Source organism: Myotis daubentonii, chromosome 4, assembly GCF_963259705.1.
Source record: "Myotis daubentonii chromosome 4, mMyoDau2.1, whole genome shotgun sequence".
Lineage (NCBI taxonomy): Eukaryota > Metazoa > Chordata > Mammalia > Chiroptera > Vespertilionidae > Myotis > Myotis daubentonii.
Window position 1 is genome coordinate 110,340,859 of NC_081843.1, and position 13,335 is coordinate 110,354,193.

At 42.5% G+C, this 13,335-nt stretch overlaps 1 protein-coding gene across 1 annotated transcript in view; it reads right to left on the minus strand.

The window, feature by feature from the left end:
* Positions 1-298: 298 nt before the first annotated feature.
* The window catches only part of WDR70 (WD repeat domain 70), a 209,626-nt gene continuing 196,589 nt past the window's right edge, over positions 299-13,335 (minus strand). The window contains exon 18 of the mRNA XM_059694917.1: positions 299-475. Within this exon, the coding sequence (XP_059550900.1) occupies positions 388-475 (88 nt within the window). The 3' untranslated portion in view covers positions 299-387. The remainder of the gene's footprint in view (positions 476-13,335) is intronic.

The following is a 13,335-nucleotide window of genomic DNA, read 5'->3' on the forward strand; positions in this document are numbered from 1 at the left end:
GATATTACACAGAAGTAGCAAACTTTTTGATGTCTGTTTCCATACTCCGTTGCTGGGATTGCTCAAGATGCACATCCCAATGTACATTCCCTTCCCCCAGGTTATGAGAATCTGCACAAGACCAATGGTTGTTGAATAAAGTTTCCAAATACCTAAAGTGCTTGGTAATAGGCTAAGAATCTGTTTCTGATTTGCTTATGATACAGTTTTAATAGTTGTAGATAAGAAAATATAAACATAATTTTAGGGAAGGGTAGCTACCTATCTTTTAAATAGTTCAATAAGGCAAAGGACAATATCTGTTCAAAAAAATGTATTTTTCATTGCATTAAAAAAAACCTGTCCAATATGCTCCCCCTCATGCAAACAGCTCTCATATGAGATTCTTCAGATTTTACGTTTTTTCCATTCTGGCTCATTCTTTGCTTCCTCATCATCAGATTCAACTTGTGCAAACATGGCTTTGGGCTGAGTCCTAAAAGAAAGTTAAAGAGAAGAGGAAAAAGGTAGTCAGCAAGTGCTTATTAGATTAGACTCTACTTTTCATCGAGTGGAGGCACATTTGGGAAATCAATTACACTTCAATTATTAAATATCAATCGTTACACTTCTGGCAAAGAAAGGAATAATGAAAATTTAATAATGTTCAAGAAAAGAGCCAGAGTCTTTTAAAGGGTTTTTTCTGTGGTTGACTGTGGAAGCTGCCCTTTCCTTGAATAAAACAAACAAATCAAGTTCAGTGGATCCTCACATACCCATAACCACCCTCCACTTAAACTCAGGCTAATTGGAATCGTTTGGGAGGACAGATTATAGTCACTGAGCAAGAATCTACACGCTCTTTATTTATAGCTTTGTGGGCTGCCCCTAGACTTAAGTAGTCCAAACACATGTTGATAGCAATACTCATGAATGGAAGAATTTGAGTTAATAGTTATTTCATCTAATGAGTTTAAAATAGTAGATAACATATAGAGTAATTTGAGCACTGCCAGCACAAGCAGAACAAACAAAAAGACATTCCCTCCAGCACTCTGATCAATGCATGGAAAGGTCACGCATTTGGGGGAACATCGTAGAGAATCGCTGCTATAGGACTAGCAATCTTTGCATGAGGGCCTTCTGTGCTTTGCAACCGTACCTGATCCAATGACACTCCTTTTTACATCGAAAATAATTTTTTTAAAAAGTCAAGTGGTTGCAATTTGTGCCCCTTTGGGTCAGCTAATGCTGACTTACTTTTAAAAACAGCTCTATCAAAGTTTAAGGAAACATGAAAGCATTATATCCGAAGATTATATATTTTAGCTTAAATCTTCATTTAGACTTCAATTCATTATAAGGGGTAATTGCAGAATGGTCAATATCATATCAACAACAACAATTCCTTTTATTTGGCAAGTGGAGCAGGGTTAAGACCTTATATTACGTCTTGCTGTTTATTATCCTGGGGAAGAACTACACAGCATATATGTTCATGCTGGTGTTGTTCTGATGCGAGCCACGTACATTTCCGCATGCGTACATTGGTCACAATCCTGTCTCTCCAATTAGGTCACACATGTACCTAGAGAGTCCAAGCTGTCTCCATACGCAGTCCAGTTGATTAAAGTTCTGTTGTCACTCCCAGACACTGTTACAGCATCAGCAACAGCCACATTCTAACGGTTCCAAAAGCAGCTGCAGGTTTTCATAGGTAGGGAGATGCCGAACTACTAGAGAGCAGGCCCCGGGCTTTCTAACATGCAATTGGTGCTCATTACATACTCCATCTCCTGGCAAAGACAGTGACTGCGCAGGTATGAACAAACCCATAGAGGAATAAATCTGTCTGGTTTTAAAAATCCTTCGCAAGGAGAAACCAAGATGGCGGCATAGGTAAACACCGGAAATTGCTGCCTTGCACAACCACTTCAAAAATACAACAAAAGACAAAACGAACATCATCTAGAACCACAGGAAGGCTGGCTGAGTGGAAATTCTACAACTAGAAGGAAAGAGAAAAGCACGCTGAGACTCAGAGGAGGTGCGGAAGTAAAGTGCAGAGGTACAAAGGCGCACGTGGAAAGGGCTAGCAACTGAGGACCTGGTTGTCTTTTTCAATAGGGAGGAAGTCTCAAGCTCCCGACTGCTCTGAACTCCAGTTCCGGGCGAGTCTCTGGGGACCCAGACTCATACGGGGAGAAACTGGACTATCTGGCAGCAGGCGGAAAACTCAAAGGCGGCTTTCTCTCAGAGGTGCTTGCAGCAATTACCAGGACACTGAGACTCGGGGCCTCTTAGGGTAAGATTGAGGATCAGCCATAGCTGTTTGCTCCGCCCTGTTGATTCCCTGAGACCCCGCCCCACCCAAGCTGTGCCCATAGGCTTTTGCATATGAAAGGCCTGGCCCTTTGCAATCTGAAAATTACCTAATAAACTGCAGCTGGGTCAAGAGACCCAGAACTTCCAAAAGAAGGCCCAAAGCCCCACACCAGCTTGCATTGCTCCACAGCTGGGCCTCATATAGGCACCTCCAAACTCCAAAAAAGGAAGGGGAATCTGCAGTTCTCTTCATAGCTCCTGCTGGGTAGCCTCAGGCAGAGGCTAAATTAGCACCTCCTTAGAGATCCAAGAGCCAGTGTACCCAGTGGTCAGAGTGGTACCATCCAGATTACAACTCCTCAGATCCATAAGGGACACACTCAGGGGGCAGACTCAGTGAGTACCAAAGCCCTACGGAAGCAAGTCTTGCCCCAGAGGGATATCTTCAGCACAGAAGTTCTCCCACTGTAGACACAGCTGATTCTCACAGCCGATTGGCCTGGAGGTCAATTCTTCCCAGTGATACCTACAACAATCAAGGCTTAACTACAACAAGACTGTGCACAAAGCCCACAAAGGGGTGCACCAAGAGTGTCCACCTCAGGTAATTGGGGAGGCTGAGCCACTGGGCCCTATAGGACACCTAGCACACAAAGCCACTCTACCAACACAGGGAAGCATAAAAAATGCGGAGACAAAGAAACAGGTCACAAATGACAGAAATGGAGGAAAGCAAACTACTGGGTATAGAGTTCAAAACCACACTCATAAGGTTTTTCAAGAATTTTCTAGAAACCGCCGATAAATTTAGTGAGATCCTTAAGAAATCTAGTGAGACCCTCGAGGATATGAAAAAGGACCAACTAGAAATTAAGCATACACTGACTGAAATAAAGAATATTATACAGAGTTCCAACAACAGACTGGAGGATCGCAAGAATCAAGTCAAAGATTTGAAATATGAAGAAGCAAAAAACACCCAACTGGAAAAACAAAAAGAAAAAAGAATCCAAAAATATGAAGATAGTGTAAGGAGTCTCTGGAACAACTCCAAGCGTACCAACATCCCAATTATGGGGGTGCCAGAAGAAGAGAAAGAGCAAGATATTGAAAACCTATTTGAAGAAATAATGACAGAAAACTTCCCCTATCTGGTGAAAGAAATAGACTTACAAGTCCAGGAAGCGCAGAGAACCCCAAACAAAAGGAATCCAAAGAGGAACACACCAAGACACATCATAATTAAAATGCCAAGAGCAAATTAATTCAGGAGAGAACCAAGATGGCGGCATAGGTTAATGCCGGAGTTTGCTGCTTTGAATAACTACTTCAAAAGTGAAACTAAAAGACGGAACGGACATCACCCAGAACCACAGGAACGCTGGCTGAGTGGAAGTCCTACAACTAGGAGGAAAGAGAAACGCATACGGACACTCAGAGGAGGCGTAGTGCTGAAGTCAAATACTGAGGTGCGGAGTGCGCGGTGCGGGCTGGCGGCGGAGGGCGCGGTTGGCGTTTTCAATCGGGAGGGAGTCGCAGACTCTGAGCTCCAGATCCGGGAGAGTCTCTGGGGACCCAGACTCAAACGGGAGAAGCGGGACTGTCTGGCTTCGGTCAGAGCGAGTGCAGCTTTCTCTCCGAGCTTTGCAGCGGGTGCTGGGACTCAGAGAGGCAGAGCCCCTGGGGACAGGACTGAGAGCCGCCATAACTGCTCTCTCCGGCCCACCCTGTTGATCCTGTGCGACCTGCCCTGCCCAAGCCCTGCACAGAGGCATTTGCCGGATAGCCTCAGGCAAAGGCTAGATTAGCACCTCCCTAGAGGACAGAAGTTCTCTCACTGTTGACACAGCTGATTCTCATAGCCACTTGGCCTGGAGGTCAAACCCTCCCTGGTATTAGCTACAACAATCAAGGTTTAACTATAAGACTGCGAACAAAGACCACTAGGAGGTGCACCAAGGAAGCATAACAAAATGCGGAGACAAAGAAACAGGACAAAATTGTCAATGGAAGATATAGAGTTCAGAACCACACTTTTAAGGTCTCTCAAGAACTGTTTAGAAGCCGCCGATAAACTTAATGAGATCTACAAGAAAACTAATGAGACCCTCGATGTTATATTGGGGAACCAAGTAGAAATTAAGCATACACGGACTGAAATAACGAATATTATACAGACTCCAGACAGCAGACCAGAGGAGCGCAAGAATCAAGTCAATGATTTGAAATGCGAGGAAGCAAAAAACACCCAACCGGAAAAGCAAAATGAAAAAAGAATCCAAAAATGCGAGGATAGTGTAAGGAGCCTCTGGGACAGCTTCAAGCGTACCAACATCAGAATTATAGGGGTGCCAGAAGATGAGAGAGAGCAAGATATTGAAAACCTATTTGAAGAAATAATGACAGAAAACTTCCCCCACCTGGAAAGAAATGGACTTACAGGTCCAAGAAGCGCGGAGAACCCCAAACAAAAGGAATCCAAAGAGGACCACACCAAGACACATCATAATTAAAATGCCAAGAGCAAAAGATAAAGAGAGAATCTTAAAAGCAGCAAGAGAAAGAAACTCAGTTACCTACAAGGGAATACCCATACGACTGTCAGCTGATTTCTCAACAGAAACTTTGCAGGCCAGAAGGGAATGGCAAGAAATATTCAAAGTGATGAATACCAAGAACCTACAACCAAGATTACTTTATCCAGCAAAGCTATCATTCAGAATTGAAGGTCAGATAAAGAGCTTCACAGATAAGGAAAAGCTAAAGGAGTTCATCACCACCAAACCAGGATTATATGAAATGCTGAAAGGTATCCTTTAAGAAGAGGAAGAGGAAGAAAAAGGTAAAGATACAAATTATGAACAACAAATATGCATCTATCAACAAGTGAATCTAAGAATCAAGTGAATAAATAATCTGATGAACAGAATGAACTGGTGATTATAATAGAATCAGGGACATAGAAAGGGAGTGGACTGACTATTCTCGGAGGCGGGGAGGGGTGTGGGGGGGTGCGGGAAGAGACTGGACAAAAATTGTACACCTATGGATGAGGACAGTTGGGAGGGAGAGGGGGGTAAAGGCAGAGGGTGGGGTGGGAACCGGGTGGAGGGGAGCTATAGGGGGAAAAAAGAGGAACAACTGTAATAATCTGAACAATAAAGATTTAATTTAAAAAAAATAAATAAAAATAAAAATCCTTTGCATTCGATATTTAATCTAAGAGGAAGATAAAAAGAAGATGGTCTTCTAAAGATATCTGGCAATGCTCATTGATTTTAGCTGTAATGAGACTTAAGTACTAAGAAGTGGTAATGCTGCCTTTATGCATATAAAAAAAGAAAATGAACAACAGATCACAGAAAGAAAACCTAAAGCTTAAAAGGTTATTTCCTTTAACTAGTTACTTTTTCTATTCCACCTATTTCTGAAAGCATGTCCAGCAGACGGGGTGGACACAGAAGGGCACAGCTTTAAGCAGGGGCAGAGGTGGCGGAATGACGCAGAGGCTCAGGGAACATGCTGGGCTGGGGGTGTGAACTGGCTATCATCTTCATCGGCGTGCTGATTATGCAGACGTACACATTTGTCAGGACAGGAAATGAGTGCTTTTTGTGTATGTAAATTATACTTCAATAAAACTGACTTATAAGGAAAATCAAGATAAACCAAATGAGGTGAAGGTCAAGAACCAAGGAATTAAAGGGTATGTAAGGGAACATAAAACTTGGCACTGAATTGCCTAGCAACCAAGACAAAAGGACTAGATTTGTGTTTCAGAGGAGATACCTTTTTCCCCCCCAGCACTGAACTCAGCAAAATTCACGGAGTAAATTTTTACATCATGGTCATTGATACTGTCACTCTCTACTTCCAGACCACACACTTTCTACTCCCATTTCCTCTATGGGTACTTTAACTTAGGGGATGTCAACCTGTTTGGAAGGTGGGATGGTCCTCTTTGTGACACTCCACCAAATTTATTTTAAATTCCACTTTTGAACTAATAACAATATTGTCAGAAAAATGGCCATTTTATGTGTGTGCGATATCAAATCATGACACTTAGCCTTCAGATATCCATGCTCCCCTCCCCCAAATTGCCAAAATCAAGGCATAAACCAGTGTCCAAATTTCCCAGCAATGCAGTTTACCACCTGTTCTCTCGTTCTGTTGGCCAAGTAGGGAAAATCGAGTGTGAGAACTAGGCTGCTTTCAATACATGGTGCTTGCAAAACTGCATATCCACATGCAATGAAGGAAGAAACTGGGCCCTTACCTTACACCAAATACAAAAATTAACTCAGAATGGATCAAAGAGCTGAACCTCAGAGCAAAAACTATAAAACTGCTAAAAGAAATACGGGAAATGTATCCCACTACTTCAAGACAGCATTTCCATTACCGAACCATTCCCTGCCTTCTATTGCATCAGTTCCTCCAGAATTCTATGCTTCCTTTCTCAAGAGACAGGAAGTCATCAACTCAAACTTACAGCCTCATGGAAGGTTTATCTCAGCTCCCAAAACAAAAGCCTATGAGATCAAAGTGAAGAAAAAGAAAAGAGGAGGAACATTTTACTAGGCAACAGCAACGGTGTAATCCCTGTAGGTGCTCACTGGGTTCCTGACAACCAGTTATGTACCCACTTTATTGAAATCAGCTTCATCCAGACCATTTTATTATTGGCTTATGTAATAAAACCTGCAATAAGTGTTCATCGGAAACTTACACATACAGAAGGTTGATGGGAAACTTGTGTTTTCCAGTTTAACTCACTCTGAATAGTAAACTTTTTTCACTTGACTATATATGTCAACTTGCTTACTTGGGTTACCAAGAAAAGAAAAGCAGATTAGATATCAGCATAGTTATAGACGCTAACCATTCAATAAATTAACCAGAGGAGCGCTGGTTACTTTGTTTTAGCTTCAGTAAACTCTGCATTTGCTAAGTTATTATTTCATATGCAAATATAAAAGCTTAAGCAAATGCCTCTCTCAACTTTATAAATTATCAGATACTTTGTGCTAATTAACTTCCCCTTGGAACACCTTAAAAACTGAATTCTCAACGTGGTCTGTAGGAAGCCAGGCTCTGGGACACTGCGCTACCGAAAAGGGACTGAAGCCCTGGAGAACCTGACCCACCTGCAGTGCCACCCCCAAAGGAGTTTCGTGTAGAACAGTGGGGAATGAGTAAGATTTCCCTGCCATCGGCCAGAAGGGCGCTGGGGGTGCCTGTTTGTGCGAGGGACCACAGTGTGAGCAGGGCTGCCCTTCTCTGGGGCTGAGCTCTGACGGGGCCCCATCATGCCTCCTCCAGCGCTCAGGCCACAGCAAAGCCGCAAATGTTTTCAGCTGCAATGAAAGGTCCCCGGGTCAGACTCTTTTTAATTAGGGACTTTCTTCTGATATGATTCATCCAAAAAAGCTAACCTGAGCTCCAGGGCGATAAAATGGGTATGAGGGGAAATCCCTTGTAACATCTAGTCATCAGTATGTGAGCACAAACCACAAGCTTTTTTGGCTCAGGGCCCATTGTTTATTATAAAGGAAAACCTCAAAGCCAAAGCCAATTACAGCCATGACTTGACAATCGGACACACTTGTTAACCCTGTTAGAATGAACACAGTCCAGATGCACTCTGACCCGATCCTCACAATTACAGAATTATTAAGACTCAATAAGACTTTGACCAAAAAAAAAAAAAAAAAAAAAAAAGACTTTGACCAAAAGATTCCACTTGAAATGGGCCCTTCTTTCTGGTGAAGAGCTAATCAAAGATAGCGCTTAAAAAAAAAAACATATGAGGGACACATAGGATGAGAAGTAACAAGATGTTTCTAGGTAAAAAAAAGTCCTGTTTTCTTCAGGAAATGAACAATAACATTTTGGAAAATAGATAAACACATCTCAGACTCATTAAATAGGACATACTAACTCACAACGATCTGTATGAGAGTCAACGACTGGATGAGGATGGAGAAAGGGACTTATATGAAACCTGCGGAAATTGGAAACAAAAAGGGGTGGGCGTGGGGGGAAAAAGAGAGAGAGAGAAGAAAGAAAAATAAAAGAACTCTCTAAAGTCACTGTTAGCCACCTTACCACAAGGTAGGTAAACAAGTTAGAATGATTAAATCCTCGAAGAGCACACAGACCTGAGACCGCCAGGTCTCTCAGTGCCCTCTCTAAGCTCACATTAGAAAGCATATAACTGAGCGCCACAATTTCCATTCAGAAACACGTATGAAAGCTGGCAGAACTGTAGCCCTACGCTCTCACTTCCTGGATGGGAAATGGTCTTGACAAAGGTAAGTAACTTAGCAGGAACAGCCCAGCACTTCTGCTTCTTAGGCCACGATGGCTCAACAATAACTTTTTCAGCTTCACTATTACTCACTCTTCCCATAAGTATTCTCGGTTGCTTTGTGATGAGAGGCCATGCAGTGCAGTGTCAAAAGCAGAAGTTTGACTTAGAAGCCAGACCACTGTGTTCAAATTCCAGGTCTGCCACCTGCAACCTGTGTAGCTTTGATCAGGTGATAAGCCTCAATGTCCTCATCTGTAAAAAAGGGCAATAACGTCGCTTACCTCATAGGACTGCTGTGAGGATGCAATGAATGATATGTAACCTTTCTAAACAAGCCTGATATGGTGAAGTATATAAGATGTCATTATTATTATTTACCTTGCTTTGGTTATCACATGTTCCTCCATATAATAGGTATATTTTTTAAAGTTGTATTTAAAATATATTCAATAAAATAAGTTCTATATTAAATATAACACAGGCACTTGCTATTGTTTTAAACCCTGAGGGAAATACTTTTGTTATGCAATATGTCTTCAGTATGAATCTCTATAACCAAAATAATCTATTATGGGCGTTTGAATTTTTTTAAGGGCAAGTCATCTGTGGTCTGCTCTAAATGGTTACTTTTGTATTATTACCCCACTTTCGTGGGCAGAATAATCACCTGGGGAAGTTCGTAGGATGCAAATCCCCAGCCCCAGTGTACAGACTGAGCTGGTTGGGGCGGGATCTAAAAATCTGCATTTCAACCTCTCCACGCCCACCCTCGACTCCAATGGTCCACAAATCCTCTTGGAGAAACGCTGGCTCCACACAGGACGTGGTCCGTGATGATGGGTCGCCGAAGTATAACTCAGGAAAAAGTTACGCTTCCCTACGGGGATATGTCTCGTGCTGACACAAATAAAGCGTCATGCACTCAGAGAGTGGCTTCTTTCAATACTGACTTCGAATGCATCCCTTGTGGGGGGAATGGTATTTGATATCCACATATCTGCGGATCCTGTGTCAGAGCAAACACGCTCGGTGAACATGAAAGGGACTGGAACGGCTATGAAGGCGGCTCCTCTGGCAGGAAGGGCCACGCTGACAGAGCTGTCAGGCTGTCAGGGCTGGTGGGGCCAGGCTCCCGCACACAGCCCTATGTGAGGTAAGCAAATCGCAGGCCTGGTCTATACCTGCCCACTCCCCAGCCAGCTCCTTCCCCCTCCCTCCAGCAGCAGCTTTCAACAAGAAACCATAATCAAATCTGCCGTGTGTGACTGACCAAGAGTCCTCTGTGACCTGCTGTGTCTCTAAACTCCCACACTGTCACCCTGCCAGGGCCAGAAAGGAGGCTCAAATACTCCGTCAACAAATGCCAAGTGTTCAAAGACTCTGCGAGCATCACTGCAGAAGGTGAGTGTATGCCATGCACAAGCAGGTAGACTGTGTAGGGTCTAGTTGTGCTTTTCTGTGAAAAAGTGAGATGCAGTAAATCTTCATTTCATCACTGACAGAAGTCAATTGCAGGGAAGAAAAACAACCAGACACACATTCTCAATTACACTGACCTTTATGAGAGGATCCTTTTAAATATTCGCTTCCCTTCAAGCACTCTGCCACTTGGCAGTAAACCGTACACTCGAGCAGGTGAGGAGAAAAACCGCTGCAGTCCTGGCTAACACATGGCATGCCACGCACACGGTGCCATCAACTAAGCTAGCACGCAATAAACCTCAGGTGACAAGACTGGGTGAAGGAAAGAGAAGGGAGCAACATGCAGCAGCAGCAAAGTGTGTCTGAGCAGAGATCACAGTCCCCTGAAAAGCTCACCAGATTGGGGATCAGAAGGAATGAAGCCCATTTCTGGTTGTAATTCTCTGTTAATTGCAATCTCTGAGCTTCGGTCTCCTCACTTGTAAGGTGAGGATATGACAATACCTGCTCAACCTTCTTCCCAGAGCAACTAGTAAACTAGCATATCATCCAATTGTGAACTAACTAACTCGCCTATCATGCAGGAAAATGCCATTAGGTAATGGTCAACAATGAACAAAGACAATTTCCACTTCAACTAATTCTATATAAAGAAAGTTGAAAATATGGATGAATGATTCTCTAAGAAAATGTTCATGACAAGCAGATTCAGAGGAGAGAAATCCAAATAGACTACTTACCCTAAGGGGACAGAAAAGACAGACATTAGGGAATTACTACTAACCCTCACCTCCACAGAAGCACCAGGCATGGACACTTTCACAGGTGGATTGTATCCAATCCTTACCAAACAGACCTAATGGTATTCAAAACAGCTCAAGAATACACACAGGAAAGGAACAGATATAAAAACTTACGCAGCCAGCCTGACACCTGACAAAGAATAAGCCGTCACCTTGTGAGGATCATACAAAGGCACAAGGATGCTGTCGGGAGGAAATCAGTAATAGAATTCATCATATTCACTGATCGAAGTAGACAATCCTATGATCACTTCCTAAGAGATAAAATAAAGGAATGCAATGAAAGCTTCCACTGCAGACGAGCTGCCGCTGGCCTCTGTGCGGTGCCTCCTTGGCATGGATGTCCTCCCCTTGGCGGCCTGCAGGCTCACCCCCTCATTTCACTCAGGTCAGAACTTCAGCAGAGGTTCCGCCTGATGGCCCTACCTGCTCCTTCCCTCTCCTTGGTACTCCATGTCCCCGGCACTAATGTGGTTTTCTTCTTCGTATTTGCCACCATCTAACACTTATGGGTTTATTTATTGTCTCTCGCTCTCTCTACTGGAATATAAGCTCCATAAATATTACTGTTACCCTACAACCCGGAACAGTACCTTAAACATTGTAGCTGTTCAATAAATCTTATGGAATAAATAAGTAAACAAAAAGATGGATTTTTCCTTAACATCTTGTATGTGTATGTTTTCAGAAGTTATGCTTTAGGGGGAAATACCATAAAATTGAATAATACAAAGTTGCTGCTAGTTACTTTTTCCCCCACATACAAAAAGGGCTATTACATGTTTTAACCTAACAGTTACTCTTGTTAAAGTTCAAAGTGAGAAAAGGATGTGTGCTATCACTGATATTATTTAATACTGTTTTGGCAGCACTAGTCAGTGCAGTTAGAGAAGAAAAAGAAATGGGTGTAAAATTGGAAAGGAGGACATAAATTTCTCATTTCACATAGTGGTTCAAAAGTAGGTTTACATCTACTCATATGGAAAAAGTTCTGACTCTTAGCATCAAGTAATATTTCGCATACCCTATGTACACACCCTAAAAAATAACAGAATGTGCGGGAAATCCCAAAAAGGAATAAAAACACTAACTAATGAGATTAACTGTTTCCCAAATGAATAACATAACCACACAGTCAGGAATGGAGAAGAAAAGATCTAAACTAAGTTTCTTGAGTGGATACTGCAAGGTTGAAACAGAAAGAACTGGACACAGATGCTGCAGGCTAGTGAGGGAAGCTGCTTCTGAGAGGGGCTAGCAACTCAGCAGCTACGTTATGTGTACACAGACATGAACACATGAATAAGTACATTGTAGATAAGGAGCTGGGTTTCTCACTACTGGAGGAAGAAGTTACAAATACGGAAAGGGGGAAGGTTAAATGAACCCTGAGGTATGGAATTGAAATCAGAGGCATCGGTTCATATTCATGGTTTTAAAATATCAATACAAATAGCTATACACAGAACCATATATGTGTGTATGTGTAGGTTAGTGTACATACATGTGTTTCCAAGCTTTGTCAGCTGAGCAGGCCTAGAGGCAATGACATTCCAGTAGCAATGAAGATATTGAGCACCAACTTTTGGTTTCAAAACATCATTCTCCAACCAAAGGAAGCAGGGCTCCTTGGAGAAGTGGCTGATTCTAAGACTGTGGCAAGAAAGACGAGGATGAGCCTGGAACATCTTGTGGTGCCAAAAGTGAGGAAGTGCTCAAAAAACACAGGGGCTTGTTGTAGGAAGACAGGAGTCATTCTGGAGGAGGGTCCATTGGTTAAAGCTGGAACAATGTGCGCAACAAACTAAATATTACTAGTAATATTGGATTTTAACCCATAGGATAAAGTATCTTAAAGTCCATACTGATATAAAAAGTACTTGAAAAAAATGAGTAAATGCGGAAGGGACAATTCTTCCTTTCAGTAGAATCCAATTACTAAATGCAGAAGAAAAGAGAGAACTAGAAAGTTACCATGGGCAAGCACCACAGTAATCGCTGCTGCAGGCAAACATATGGATGATTGATAAAGCGAGAGCAAAGTTTAAGGAGAGACAGGATTTGCATCGTCTTAAAATATCACCCCCAAGAAATGTATTAATTCAAAATGTAATAGTAGCCTTATGGTGGAGAACCATGGGGGACACGTCACTCAACCAAGCGGTCACAGTTAGCACCACCTGCCAGAAGACACAGTGACATGAGGCCCTGATACGATGCACTGAGAACGATACATCCCCCTTGTTTTGTTTTTGCCAAAAATGCACAGTTTCATTCCAATCATGAGAAAATATCGGACAAACTGAGAGAAAGTGTACAAACTAACAGACTGGCGTTCACTGAAAGTGTCAAGGTCATGAGAGACTACTAGACAGACTGAGAAACTGTAACTGGAGGAGACTAAGAAGTAACAACTAAACGCAGTGGGATCCTTGATGGGATATTAGTGGGAAAATAAAGTAGGGTTCGTAGCTTACTTAACAGTATTGT